The sequence below is a fragment of the Sorex araneus genome, chromosome 4 (assembly GCF_027595985.1).
Source record: "Sorex araneus isolate mSorAra2 chromosome 4, mSorAra2.pri, whole genome shotgun sequence".
NCBI classification, from domain to species: Eukaryota; Metazoa; Chordata; class Mammalia; order Eulipotyphla; family Soricidae; genus Sorex; species Sorex araneus.
The window spans coordinates 29,998,867-30,014,754 of NC_073305.1; the positions used below are offsets into that span (position 1 = coordinate 29,998,867).

General features: G+C 40.6%; 1 protein-coding gene across 1 annotated transcript in view; it reads left to right on the forward strand.

The window, feature by feature from the left end:
• The window catches only part of TGFBR2 (transforming growth factor beta receptor 2), a 102,858-nt gene that overhangs the window by 37,216 nt on the left and 49,754 nt on the right, over window positions 1-15,888 (forward strand). The window contains exons 2-3 of the mRNA XM_055136946.1: window positions 5,019-5,187; window positions 12,068-12,258. Coding sequence (XP_054992921.1) covers window positions 5,019-5,187; window positions 12,068-12,258 — 360 coding nt within the window. The remainder of the gene's footprint in view (window positions 1-5,018; window positions 5,188-12,067; window positions 12,259-15,888) is intronic.

Consider the following 15,888-nt stretch of genomic DNA (forward strand, 5'->3'; position numbering starts at 1 on the left):
ATCCTGTATGTACTTTAGCTAGCACACAGTAGTTACTTCCTATTATGAGTTCCCTTTGTGTGCGTTTCCCTAACCTCATATACCTAAGTGTCCAGGTATGGAGTAACTTTGTCTGTTTGCCTTGATTTCCCAGAATTTGCTAGAGAGGTTTGCTTTTTCTGGGCCTCCAAAGTAGGACTGTATCCACTGACCCATGCAGGCCTCTAGGCACTATCCATGGGAGCCCATGCACTGACTTACTTTTCTGGAATAAGTGTAAAACCATAGTAGGCTGTAGACTGTCACCTTTATGGACAATAGAAGAAGAGGTAGGTGTAAGAATGATGTCCTTGAGCTGGACCCTAGTTGGCCATTCTTTATTCTGTCTCTGTCTCTCTGTCTCTCTCTCTTCCTTTCTCTCTCTCCCTCCCTCCCTCCTTCCCTGCCTTCTTGTTTGATTTTTGCTGGTCCCTGCCTCCTTCCCTGCCTCCTTGCTTGATTCTTGCTGGTCCCTTTTCTGTTGCTTCCCTGTTGATTGTGCTTTGCAGGCATCAGATCTAAGCTACTTATCCTTGTCAACACATCTGCAGCTGCCAAGGCAGCTTCCAGCATGCTTCTCATCAGTGTGCCTGTCTCTCAGATCACTCTCCTCCTGTCACTTTCCTCACACTTCTTAACTTTTGTTAGAAAAGGATTTGCCAGCCCAGAAAAGAAGTCCTGCCCCTCCAAGGTGTGGAAGTGCTAATCACGAAGGTTTAGGCTCATGCTTGGCACAAGGAAATATCTCCCAGGTTTTAGTGAGGGGCTCCCCTCCACTTCAGTTGGTGTGCGCCCCGTGTGTGTGTGGGGAGGGGTAGGTGGATGGGTGTGTGTGGGGGGGGCTGGGTGGGTGTGTATGGCAAGAGGGGATCTGTCTTGTGATATTCACCATTGATATTTCAGTACTGTTCTACTTTGCAACTTTGGTGGGTCAGAGATTTCACCCTGGTTGCCCACTAGAGTCATCTGGGCAGCTTCTAAAAATCCCGATGCCCACACCATCCTCCAAAATAATTAAATGAGCATATCTGGAAGTGGGACCCAGGATTTCATAATACTGTTTTTTGAAACATTGAGTTAATTGTATTTTAATTTAAAATTAGCATAATTCTCTTTTATTAAAGTTTTTAGTTTGTAGTTGAAGTAGCATGGTTGCAACAGTGTTTATGTTACTAATTGCAAAATTACCACCCCTCTTCCATCACTACTAGAATGCCTAAGACCCTCCACCTCTCTCCCCAACCCCCCAACACATTACGAATATACACCACCCAAACCTAACTTGGTAACATCTGATTTGTGTTCAAAGGCCTAGGGGTTGAGGGGTTGTTATCATTAGATATTATTATTCCCTTGCTTTGTTTCTTTATATACCACATGTATTATGTACTTGTTCTTTTCCCTCTGACTAATTTCACTTAATATAATCCCCTCTACCTCCATCGAGTTGTAACAAAAACAAGGTTTCATCTCTATTTTTAGGTATGTAGTATATTACACTGTATATCTGTACCATGACCTTTTGTATTATCTATTCATCTGCCAATGCACATTTGGATGGTCTTCAGATCTTGGCTATTATAGATAGTACTTACAATTAGCATAGCTGTGCATTTATTCTTTTGAGATGAACTTTTTTGTGTTCTTAGGAATAGATGCCAATAGTTGAGATCACTAGGTATCTAGGATTTCTATTTTTTATTTTTGAGTTGTCACCATGCCGTTTTCCATGTGCCTGAACCAGACAATAGTCCCACCAACAATGAATGACGTGTCCTTTTCCTTTGCATTCCTGCCAACACTGGCCATTTTGGTCTTCATGATATATGTTATTCTTTTTGGTATAAAGTGATATCTCATTATTGTTTTGACTTATATTTTTCCTGGTAATAATGAAGAGCATTTTTATGTGATTCCTGGCTGTGCAGATGCGTTATTTGATAAAGTATTTGTTTATATCCTCTTCTCCTTTTTCATGGGGCTGATTTTTCACTGTGTTATTGTTTAAAAGTATCCTAGGTGATTTATTTCATTGTGACCCGAGAGTTGTTAGCCGTTGGTATAACCTGAAATCCTGAAATGCTGGAAACCCGAGTTCCAATTCACGGAGGATTGATTTTTATATTTAACAACAGTAAAGTTTCTAGGGCTAGAGAAGTACTATGTAGTTCAAGGAGCTCACCCTTCTTGTAATCAGCTTGTCTTCAATTTTGGTATTGCATATAGTCCTAAAGCACTACTAGCAAGGTGGTGCTGAACACAGAGCCAGAAGTATGCCTGGAGTACTGCTAGTTACGGTTCTAAAAGTTCTAAAAATAAATAAATATAAAACAATAAAGCTCTCCAAGAGACAAATAGGTGTTTACCTAAAACATGTATATATCAAAAATACCAACAACCATAATAATAATAATTTTGGATCAAATAAGCTACACCTTTTTTTTTTCACAACAAACTGTGTCTTTCAGAGAAATATAAAGAGTTGCATTTAGATTCACAAGTGAATCTAAATCTAACCATTGTAGAAAAAAATATATGTATTTGTTGTTATGTGAGTCTCAGATTGAAAACAAATTTCAGAGACCATTTTGGGCTGTATTTTTAGCCAAAGCATAGAGCTCTTGGTCTGGGAGACATTGAGAATTTCAAATATAGTTCGGTATCTAAAAATACCCTTCCTGAAGTAGGACTTGAGGCCTGAGAGGGATGAATGGGTTTTTTCTTCTATATTTAAAGTCGCCACAAGAAAGTCTATCTTACATTTATATATGTTTGTATTTTTAGAGACCCAGGAAGCAGGTGTTATGTACCAAGCAACAAAGAGGGTTACGTGGCAGGGGCAGTGAACAGAAACCTAAAAATCTGAAGAGAGGGAGAGAGGCAGGAACCTTTGATGTTAGAAAGGAGCAGACTTTCCACAGATAGAGGATGAACAGACTTGCCTCATGTTTTTGCAATGGAGATCTGTGCGCCCCGTCTTCCTAAAGGCCAACTACTAGGTCCAGGCTGCATGTGTCGAGGTGCTTCAGCTTTCTTAGTCGAGCATAGAGGTAATTATCTTTTAATACATTTCCAGCATTTCCAGGCTTCACTTGACTCTAGACTCATGCCTTTGTTTATGCTATTGCCAGTATAAATGGAGCTCATTGAAGAAATCATTGAGGGAGATCTTGTATCCCCTCTCAGCCTATAAAATATATGCTGCAAAGAGCTGTCAACAAATCATGGATGAATATGAATGTATATTAATCGTGACACTTGCTTTATCTGCAAACACATTCTGTATCCTTTCCAATTTGGTATGAAGGACCAAATGTAATATCTTGTGCTTCTTCTGTTTTGTGACCAAACATCCTCTCAGTAAATATTTTCAGACACTTTTTATGTGGCAGGCACTGTCCTTAGCATAGGTGACATGAAATGCAAATAGGCTTAGAAGAACCCATGGAATTTTTATTTTGACAGTGAAGTTATGAATGAGGAAGTGATTTGAGGGAGTTTGAGCTAGAAAGAAAATCCTTCTATAGGGGATTGCTGTAGACTAGCTCCAGAGCTGTTTTCTAGAAGAATACCAAGAGCCAGGCCTAAGGCAGGGAAGAACTTGTCTTCCACTTGGAAAAGCCTGTTTCTCCTAAGGAGTGATGAGTCCTGAGTTGCTGGCGGTGGTGATGAGGTTGAGGGATAAAGTGACAGGGAGACACTCTGAAGGGGTTGCATGACTTGGCCTCACCTGCAGGATTTCAGCATCTCCTCAGTGTTTTGGATTCTGTCTCAGAGACACCCTAGCCAACACTGGTTTGTCAGCTGATTTCTCTCAGGGCACTGGAGAGAAGTCAGAGTGAAGAGAACTCTTTACAGAGAAGACCTTTGACAACTCTACAGGGTGTAGGTCAAGAAAATCCTGCTTTTACCTCCACGTTCTCCCCAGAGGTGGCCCATTTAACTCACACTTTAGAACTTTGTTCTTTGCAAGCTCTCTACTGATCTGGGTGTGACTTCTAGATTTAGTTCCCACATCCTCTTTGCTTCTCTCTATTTTGGGTTACCCTAACCTGGTCTTTCCTCATCTATTCACTTGACCAAACTGTCATTTCCTTCAGGGTACTTTCCACTGTGCCACCACCACCTGCGGCTGTGGAACAGGCCAGTCCAGTGTGTGTGCAGGATCACACTAGGTTTGTCCTTTCAGCCTTGCCGCAGGGAGCTTAGTTTACCTCACAGCAATGTCCTTTCTGTATGGACACAGGAAGACAGTTAATATTATGCTTTGTAACTTGGGAATTGATTGACTCTAATAATGTTTACTCCTGGGCATCTGCTTTCTCAACTCAGTTGCCTTTAGTTCCCAGCACCCCAAAAGCAGGGTCCTGACGAGGCCCTGAATGGACCCAGGGCAAGCTGTGAGCTACCCTGGCATCAAAATGGGCCAGGCCAAAGTGCCACAACACTCAACTATAAGATGAGAGCATGGTCATAGACGAATGCTGTCAGGATCCAAAAGTAACGACAAGACTAGGACCCTGCTGGGGTTAGGAAGACTAATCTGACCTGAGGACTGCCGTCTGGAATATACAGTGAGATGTCCTCAGGAAGAACCAAACTTTAAGTTTAATATATCTCTTCCTGTGTCCATACAGAAAGGACATTGCTTTAAGGTCAACTAAGTTCCCTGCGGCAAGGCTGAAAGGACAAACCCAATGTTATCCTACGTGTGTGCTTCAGCCGCTGCAGAGGCTTTTTGTAGAGAGAGAGTGCCTCGTGATAGTCACTGACAAAGGCAAGAGATTCCTCCAACTGCCCCCACCACACCCACCACTCTACAATGGCCTTGATTACAAACGGTCTCTGGGAAGGAAACTGGAATCTGATGTGAAAGCATTCTTTCCCCTTTCTTGGTATTCATTCTAAGGACTTCAGGTTTATTTGAAATTGTGTAAGATCATCAGGAATTTATTGGCTGCTTAAATAATCATTTCCTGCATCTTCCTCTTCTTTTTTAGTTAACAATGACATGATGGCTACGGACAGCAATAGTGCAATGAAGTTTTCACAGTTGTGTAAATTCTGTGATGTGAGATCATCGACGTGTGACAACCAGAAATCTTGCATGAGCAACTGCAGCATTACGGCCATCTGCGAGAACGCACAAGAAGTCTGTGTGGCTGTCTGGTAAGGTCGTGCTTTAAGAATTCTTGCCTTTCCCCCTTTTATGGGCAATCTGTGCTGCTCGTACATAGTGTCAGTGTGTCTCCATTTCTTAAAAGTAGACACTCATTCTCTATCCTTTACCACCTCTCTTTCAAATATCAGCCCTAGCCTTTGCAGTACCAGAGATCAAACCCAGGGACACATGCTTATAAAGCAGGCACTCTGTTGCTGAGACACATACCGGGCCCTGTCTTTCAGTTATTAAAAGTAGTTTTCCAGGGACTGTGTATTTATTTGGTGCACACACAAGAATTTTTGTGTGCTTGTTTTATGATACTTAAAATAAATCTTATCAATGAGAAGGATTTCCCTCTTAACTGGTCCTTTAACTGAATCTGCACCCCTCAGTGTTACTCTGTAGTGACTACAGAATCTTTGTTCTTCTGAGGCAATGCCAGACCTGTTTTTTAGAAGGGAAAGAAATGAAAAGTGGGCTGTCAGAAGAGAAAAATACTTTTGAAAATAAGGGAAGCTACTCCAGGAACCAGGAAAACATTTCATTTCCTAGTTAGAAGTTCTGGCCATGCCATTCACAACTTCACTGGGCCAGCCACTACATCTTTCCCTTGGATCGAGTCATCTGTTTTTCAGATGAAATTCCTTTTTTGCTTTCTTAATTAGAACCCACCTTTCTTACGCACATGCGTACACAAACACATATACACATTAGTGTGTCTTTCTCATACATAAACTCTCATACACACTCACAGATACTCAGATGCACACAGCCTCAAAAACCCACATTAACTAACATCTATATCTATATCTATATCTATATCTATATATATATAATGTATATATTTCAGACCCATTTATGACATTTTGAATTAACAGATTTTTTTTAGGTTATCTATGTCTCTTGACCTCTTTACAAATAAGAATGTAAACAAACAAGCACCTTTCTCTTTCTGAGGTCTGTGAGTCTTTTGAGATTTTTTCCACATATAAAGTTGATGATAGATATGAATACCTTACAAATTTCTGTACACACTGGAATATGAACTAGTTTCTTAAGGAGTAAATAAAATAGTAGCAGCAAAGGTCTCCTATAACTGCCTGTTGAACCTTCCAGCTTCCTTCATACCGATAGCTGAACAACAATATCGGGAAGAGGATTCTGGTAGAAATTCGTTCAGTGAGAAAGGATAGTTGTGGTTAGAAGTATATGAAGCATATCACCTGAGGAGTAATTGAGGCAGTAAAATGGGGTTCATCCATAAAGAGAGAATACAGACTCTCTTCAGAGACATTTGAAGGACCCTCTGGTGAAAAATAGAATAAATTTGCTTGCATAACTCTGAAGGACAAAAGGAAGCTCTATGCAATTTAGAAGGGGAAGACCCTTGCTTAGTGTAAGTGTAAACATTTTCATAATTGTGTGTTTCCAAAGCATGGAACAGATTTCCTTCTCAGCAAAAGTAAAGCTCAGGAGAGGCTGAAGCTGTGTGAAAGTGCAGTGCAGGGCAGATGAAGACACCAGACTGGACAATCTGAAGGCTTCCTCCATTTTTTTCTGGTGACATCATAAAAGAATTTCTACCAGGGGTACAAGAGCTTATTTCATAGAAACAGGCTCTTTTAATCATATCTGCCCCTGACCTCTAAGTACAAGTCTGAGTTATTGATTATGAATCAACTCTCTCAAGAAAATACACTCTTTGCTGATTACAGGACATAGGAGAACATGTGGGGCAGAAGCTACTGTTCATTCCTTCTGCACTCCAGTTCTAAAGAATGAATGTAGTAACTGTTCATTACTGTAGCACTGTAGCACTGTCGTACCATTTTTCATCCATTCGCCCAAGTGGGCACCAGTAACATCTCCATTGTGAGACTTGTTGTTACTGTTTTTGGTACATCAAATACGCCACGGGTAGCTTGCCAGGCTCTTCTGTGTGAGCGGTATACTCTCGGTAGCTTGCCAGGCTCTCCAAGAGGGATGGAGATATTGAACCCAGGTCAGCTGCGTGTAAGGCAAAAGCCTACCCGCTGTGCATGATAGAAATTGACTGCAATGGAGAGTGTAGATGCCATAACCCTCTCCCCAGACCCACTCTGGACTGACCCTCTCAGCTCTGTGATACTGGCTTCTGAGAATTTACCCGAGTCCTCCCAGAAAACCTCCTCTGTTGATCAGAGAAGCTTTGTTCATTTATGGCCCTTCTTCCTGGGTAGCCCACCTCTCTTGCCTGGTTAATGCAGGGATACAAATACCCGAGGATTCTGCCACAGGCATCCCTGTGGGCCATCTTAGCTATACATTTTCCAAAGGATCAGCTCCGTCTTTTTTTTGCATCTGTGTGTCTGTGCATGGGATAAGGATGAGGGAGATGCTGAAACTGATCTCCCCTTCAGATACCAAGGGATTGCTACAGTTAAATTTAAGGGAGTGGAAAGTTATCTGCAGATGTTAAAATTGCCCAAGGCCCCATTTGCTCCTAGTCTCCACACTGTTTAAGGGTCAACTCTATTTTCCTGTTTTCTTCTTGTGCCCGGCTGTATGCAAAGATGTTCTACAAAGTTAGTTCTGCTTACCAAGAAGAGCACTCTTGCAAGAGTGAATGGAGGAAGCGGAGAAGGTCTTTAACCAGACTGAAGTAGTATGATTCATTTCCTCTTTGTGATGTTAGTTCTCCAGGCCAACAGGAAGTAGAAAGCAGGAGCTGTCCCGTGGCTACTGCAGCTGTGCTGTGTGGCTTATAGCTTCTCTGCTGCACCCCATTCCTTGAAACTTTAAATGCAAGAGATTCCATGCTTTTTCCTGGAAGCATGGAAGGTTCAGTTTGTCTTTATTAACAAACATCAAATTCCACACTCTGCATACTCACGCACATACACACACTTATGGGGACAAAAAGAGAGGTGCTCTCGTTTTCTGGTTGATGTTTAGCAAACACTTCCTATAGTTTGAGGTTCAGGAATGGTAGATTGCTTTTTATGAACTATTGAGTCTTTGTAATTTACACAGTCATTCATAGTTGAGTTTCAGAGATACAGTTTTTCAGCATCAATCCCGCCATCAGTGATAACTTCTCTGGCCAGTATCCCTTAATTCCCTTCCATTTCCCAGTCTGCTTCCTTGGCAGGTACCTTTTTAAGTGAAGTTAATGTAGATCGATCTTATATTTGCATTATTGTTGTCTCTTTGATTATATAGGTATATCTATATATCATAAATGTACATGTATATACTTTACCACACTTACATACCACTGATGTGTTTGATGTTCCTGACCCCTTTCCTTGTTTCCCATCATTTGTCTCTTCTTACCACCATAAGTTTCTTTCTTCCCTGCCCTTTACATTTCTGCTAAGGGTAATCTTGATATTCCCCAGTGAAAGCATGTATTTCTTCCTCTTGTTATTCTGTATACCACAAAAAAGTGAAGTAATTTGGTACTTGGTTTCTTTTTTTCTTCTGGATTTATTTCACTTAACATCATAATCTCCAGTTCCACTCAAATTCAAGTGAATTGAATTAATTCATCGTTTCTTGCAGTTACATTGTATAGCATACTTTGATTATCCACTGATCTGTGGTTGGGCACCTAGGTTGATTCCATATCTTAGCTATGTGCTGCAATGAATCGTGGTGTGCAAATGTCCTTTTGAATAAATATTTTTGTGTTCTTTGAGTGGATACAAAGTAGTGGAATTGCAGGGTTATATGGTGGCTCTATTTTTACTTTTTTGAGAAACCTCCATGCTGTTTTCTATAAAAGTTGAAGCAAGCAATGTTCCCACAAGCCGTGAATGGAGCAACATTATCACTACATGCTTGCTGATGAGTTTCTTCGATATGTGCCATTCTTACTGGTGTGAGATGATATATCATTGTCATCTTGATATTAAGTTTTCTAATGATAAGTGATGATGAATACTTTTTCATGAATCTAGTGGCCATCCTTTCATCTTCAGAAAGAAAGGTCTTCATTTCATCTCTCTATTTGTTGATAGGGTTTGTTGTTTTCTCTTTGTGAGTGCTATAAATACCTTGGATATAGAACATGTTTACATATGCTTTTTGACCAAGCAAGTAGAAGCAGAGATAAACAAAAGGGACTAAATTAAACTAAGAAACTTTCATACCTCAAAGGAAATGATTACCAGAATACAAAGACAGCCACAAACTTAGAGAAGTTTTTTGCCAGTTTCTCATCTGATAAAGGCTTACTATCTGAGATATATGAAGCAATGGTAGAACTTTACCAAAGAGAGAGAGAGGGAGAGACAGAGAGAGAGAGAGAGAGAGAGAGAGAGAGAGAGAGAGAGAGAGAAACCATCATACCCTATCAAAAAATAGGAGAAGACATGAAAGGAACATTTTTTTTTTTTTGCTTTTTGGGTCTCACCCAGCAATACTCAGGGGTTACTCCTGACTCATGCACTCAGGAGTTACTCCTGGCAGTGCTCAGGGGACCATATGGGAAGCTGGGAATTGAACCTGGTTCAACCGTGTGCAAGGCAAACGCCCTACCCGCTATGCTTTCGCTCCATCCCCAAAAGGAACTTCTTAAATGAAATTTTCTTTTCTAGTATTATTTCTATCTGTTTTGAGTATTAGTATAATGCTTGATTCATAGAAACTGTTAGAAAGTATTCCTTTTCTTCAATATTTTAGAGGAGCATGAGGAGTAAATGTAGAATGTCTTCTTTGAAAGTTTGATAAAACTCACTGAAGAGCCCAAGGAAGGTAAAATTTTAATGCAGGTTTTCCTGTATCCAAAAGTAAAATCTTGTACAAAAGCTTTCCTAAGCCAAAAATGAGGTAACATGAAGAAGCAATTACTATCTTTAATTTACATGAAAAAAATATTCTGTGTTCTCAGACCCTTCAGCATCCTAATAAATCATACCAAATAACACAGAAAACCCTACATACCATCATGTTATTCTACATACACCATCATCTAATAAAAGCAGGAAAGATATGATGCCTCCACAACCAGCAGAAATCTCCTGAGGAAGGAACACAGTAGTACTCCTTTCATTATTTGGGGCACATGTTTCTTGCTAGAATAGCTGCTGTAAAAGCAACCCTGGTCTCTATTTTCACTTTTGCCTTCATCAAGACAAAAATCTTTTAATTTCTTTCAGTGAATAAAAATAAGGTCTTCATAATAAAATAAAGTACTTCATAATAAAATAAAGTACTTCATAATAAAAATAAGTACTAGTGAAGCTAAAGAAGGACTTTTGAATAGTGGTGTTTGATCAGAATTCCTGAAAAGTATTAGACACCTCTATGCCTCATTGTTCTGTGTGGCATCATGCCATTTCACTTAATTCTCTCTGAGCTCCCTTCACTTCCTATGTAAGTGAAGAGGGCTGTGGGAACTCCTCTTGTGATTGCCGAAGGGTTAGTCTCAGTACCTCCGAGTTCTTTACCCCAGGTGCTCAGAACCTGCTTCCTGGAGTTCATTCTGGGCTGCAGGGATGACATTATTCCCAGCTCCACCCCCACTTGGGCTGGCCTGCCTTCACCGCCATGACTGCACTTTGATGCACTCCTTCACTGATATATATTTGGTCATTCAGTGTCCTTTGTGGAAGTACTAAGCAGTAGGATGAGTCAGAGTTGCTCTTTCCTTATGGATAGGACCTGCTCTTTTCCTGCTGCACACCTTTTCCTGAAAGCTGCTTTTTACTTACAACCTGCCTCTCATTTTATTTGTTCCGAGTATGGAACTTACAGGTGTTGTAGAGGGGGGCGTAGTGGATAAGACTGAAAGAGCATCTTGGAACACACCTGGATGTATCTGGTTAAACTCAGAATTGCGCTCAGAATCTTTGCCAGGAAAAATTACTCCTACAAAATTGACTGGACCAGCCATGATATTTAATATCCCAGTAGGCTTCTCACCATAGGGATTGCTGGTCGATACAAGTGTTATGCATCTGATGAGGTTAGAGACAGAGAAGGCAAATCAGACTAACCTCAGTGTTGAACATTCTTGCAGTTGGTCAAGTTTATGCAGGGTGCAGAGGGAAACTGGCAGTGAATCAAGCACTTTTCCAAGAATATGAGAATTTTATTTTGGCTTTAGCAATTATAATAATGAGCATTAATCATGTCATTTTAAAATATGATATTTACATAGAGCTAACTGAGCATTTCTGGGGGCCCATGAAAAATGCCATGTAAGGTCTGAGCCCTTAACTGAGTTATTTTCCAGATATGACATACAAAGGTACAGTAAGTATAGCACTAATTAGTTTATGATACCATAAAATATTTCATTGAGATGGAAATGCAAAACACCTTGCAATTCTTTGCCAGGTGCTATGATCCCTCCCTGCCCCCCCCTTTTTAATTCCTTTCTGTTATTTAGCAAATTGCAATTCTTAATTTAGGGAGTTCCTTCCTTTTCATAGTGCAGCCAGCTGCTGACATGGAATATACCCTCACGCAGTACCCTGGGGCCCAGCACAGGCTCAAAAGAGGAACTTTCCCAGGCCTGCTTTTTGAGAACAGTTTTTCTAGACATGACCCTGATTCTGCCAGATAAACTGGGGTTGCAATGTGTGCTTTGTAAGATAGTCCTGAAACCATAGAAGCCTTCTGTTTTCCCATGTCCTCCGCTTTCATAACTTAATTAAGATTTAATGAATATCATTCTCCCACAGGATTATTCCCAAGGAAAGACCTCATGCATGTAATCAGTCAGTGGGTCCAGAGAATAAACAAAGGAGAGAGTGGAAATAAAGGGAGTACAAAAGAGCCTAGCCCACCTGCCCAGTCAAAACTAGAAGAAAATAAGAGTTCACATCCGTTTTCTGTCAAGAAGTTTCATTTATCCATTCATTTCATCTCTCCTTCCTACACACCTCTGTACCCTAGGAGAAAAAATGATGAAAACATAACCCTCGAGACGGTTTGCCATGACCCCAAGCTCACCTATCATGGATTTGTTCTTGACGATGCGGATTCTCCAAAGTGTATAATGAAGGAGAAAAAGAGGTCTGGTGAGACTTTCTTCATGTGTTCCTGTAGCTCTGAAGAGTGCAACGACTACATCATCTTCTCGGAAGGTGAGTTGTCTTCTCTTAAGGGCCTGGGGCCTGACATTGTGGATTTCTTGTGTTCTTGGGTCTGCAGCCTTAAAATCCATTCCTCTGTGGCCGAACCTGGTTGAAAACTTCCCCTCTGGAAGGAATGGGACGCCTTCATGTGGGTAGAGAGGTGCTTAAGGTGTGACTCAGTTGGTTTTCTCATCAAATTTGGCTTACATGTGACAAATAGTATTTTCTACTTATAGTATTGCTTTTCAAGCACCAGCAGGTTTGTTCAGCAATTTCTTGACACAGTGCCAACAGATTTGTTTAGCAGTGTAGATTCTGGGGAATTTCCAGGTCTCCTGAGTCAGAAACTCTGGGTGCAGGGCCCATCAGTCTATGTTTTCACAAGTATTCCAGATGATTCTGATTCAGGGGAACGTTTAGAGTCACTGGTCTAGAAATAGGAGGTGGCTGATATGCTTCGGAATCATGCAAGGGTTTTTGTGTACATAGTCTGTGTTGTCTATATTTTATGAGTTGTTGAAAAGTTACGTATTATTGGTTCTAATTTTTGAGAACTGAAATACTTGGACAAAGGAATGAGCAAAGGTTTGCTCAGGGAGGGCTAGATTTGTTATTAATCTTCATCTCTGAAGTTTAGATTAATACTATGAATGAAGTATTTGTTCAGCTTGAAGGAAAGACACATGCTATTCCATCAGTTAAAAAAAACAGCTATTGGTTTGTTGTTGTTGTTGGGCAGTAGTTTGGAGTCATCCTCAGGGATGCTTGGAGCTACTCCTGGCTCTACTGTGGGGACTGTGCAGTAAACAGCATTGAATCAAGGTCAGCCATATACAAAGCAAACATCCTTAACTCCTGTAGTATCTTTCCAACCTCCTAACTATTGGTTTTAGTTGCAAAATAGTGTATGTGTATTATAAAAAGTTCAAATAATAATACATAAAAAATTTAAGCAGAAGTGTACTAACCTTATCCCCTTAATCCCAACTAAATGTCTAATCCATATTGACAGCGTTGAATACATGTTTGACTTTGTCTTTTATTCTTCTTCCTGCACTCCATTCCCTACCACCTCCTTTATACCTCTTCCTTGCCTCCCTCCATCCATGCATCCATTTATTCACCCACCTTCCTTCAGTGTATTTATCTACCTATCCCACCCACTTACTCATATTTCAGTGCAAGTAGCTAGATGTTTTGTAAATATGTACCAATATTTTTTCACCCACCCCATTTTACTCTTAATAAATGAAACAACACACACATACATATATAGATAGATAAATAAATAGATATATACAAATAGTTATAAATATACACACATACATACTATCTTTCAGTTATTGTCTTCAGTACCATAATATGGATTATCTCTCTGACTTCCATTCTTGATGTGGTGAATTATTTAGGTGCCTTCTCATTTCTATAATGGTGCATTGGGTATATTTTTTTCAAACTGTTTTGTATGCATGTGCACATATTTCTGCTAGATAAATTTGTAGAATTAAGTTTCTGGATTAGAAGCAACACACATTTTAAATTTAGACAACCACTATGAAATTCTTGTGCTCTTCCTCCCTGCAAGCCTAAGTATAGTATGTACCTTCTTCAACACTGTAGATTATAAGTCTTTTAACTTTGCCAGAATGATAATGAAAATGTTCTCTTGACTTCAGGAATGTAAATTCACAGCAGGGAGAGTCTATTTCAGCCCAGAATAGGTCTGACTTTTCATTCCTGTGGAACAACAGGACTGAGTTTCCGTACTTTTCTTGTTACTTCTGTGTATGTGATGTGTCTCATGATGCAGACTCACCTCTTCTCACATCCTTGTCCTTTGTGTTCCGCTGGCCTTCTTCTGTGGCAACTTCTCAGGACATAAAAGGAGTTATATTCATTTTGTTAATGCAACACTTTAAAAATCACTCCTCACTTGCTTCGTTCCTTTCTCCAATTTTTCTTATATATATGTGCATGGACTGGAGCAATAGCACAGCAGGTAGGGCATTAGCCTTGCATGCAGCTGACCTAGGTTCGATTCCTCTGCCCCTCTTGGGAAGCCTGGCAATCTACCAAGAGTATCCCACACGCATGGCAGAGCCTGGCAAGCTACCCGTGGCTTATTGGATATGCCAAAAACAGTAACGACAAGTCTCACAATGAAGAATTTACTGGTGCCTGCTCAAGCAACTTGATGAATAATGGGACAACAGTGCTACAGTGCTACATATATATGCATATATATTCATATATACATATATATGGACAAAAGTTGAACTTTAGGATTTTCCTTTTAACTATAGATATTTATTTTTAACATGTATATAAGTGTTTGCATCTCTGCACAGCTTTGTGAGCTCGGACGTTAGCTTGTGGTTGCCTGAGGCTCCTGCCAAACTACGTTGATGAATGAACTCGAGAGTTTCCGAAGACAGGCGTTTGTGGCTTTCTCACTCTTGGCATTCTTCGCACAGACATGGAGGTGCTGAACCAGTCGATCGTACTCCTTGTTGATGTTGTCAAGGACAGCATCTTCCCACGTTGCTGCAATAGTGCTAAAGAGCTCCCAGTTGGTGGTCATTCTGGGAGTTGTCTTCTTAAACTTAAATTTTTCAGACTTTTCTCCCTGCTCTGTGAAGTAGAATATCGCACGAAGGAGACGGTGGTCTGATCCCGTTTGGAATTTTAGGACAACAGCGACCTCAGTCAGGCAAAACCTTTGAATGAATATGATGTGGTCAATTTCATTGTGGAACTGTCCACGGGGAGACTCCCATGTCCAGCGTTTAGATTCGGCCTTCTGGAACTGTGAGTTATCATGGATGGTCTTGGTAGACATGATGAATTTAGACAGTATCTCACCCTGATCGTTCCATTCTAGGCCATGTGTCTCAATGTGGAGTTCTTTGGGCGACCTTCTCAGACCTATCTTGGCATTAAAATCACCAACAATGATCTTGTAGAAGGTGTGGTCTTCTTTATAGAACTTCTCCAGTTCCGTGTAGAACCTCTCAATTTCTTCTTCATCGTAGTTGGAAGTTGGTGCGTAGACGATGAAGATAGAAACTGCAGGCAGTGAGTCACATCTATTTAAGCCTAATCATCCAATTCGGGTTGTTAGGTATTCAAATAAATCAGATGCTCATGGCCAAGTTCATGTTGACAAGGACACCAACGCCACCAATGCCTCTGTTGTCACATATTCCGAGGAACAATTCTTCTCCAGTGTCGAAAATGGCGTGATGTGATTGATGTCTCCTCATTTCAGTCAGACCAATGATGTCGTACTTGATCTTCTGTGCTTGCACCATCAGGTCCTCGATCGATGCTTCTGATGCCAGTGTCCGTGCGTTGAAAGTACAGTCATTTTAGTCTTTCTTCGTTTTGGCAGAACTTGTAGACATTCTGTCGTCTACAAGTTGTTCACTCGTGTCATCCTGAATAGAATAGGCAGAACACTAGACGAAGGACAACCATGCGAGCAAGCCAGGTTCCAAAGGGGATTCAACACGATAGACCATATCCACACAGTGACCAAACTCATTGATGTTTCAAGAGAGTTCAAGATGCTGCTCTGTCTAACGTTCATAGACTTAAAGAAGGCCTTCAATTCTGTTGAGACTGAGGCAGTCATTGAAG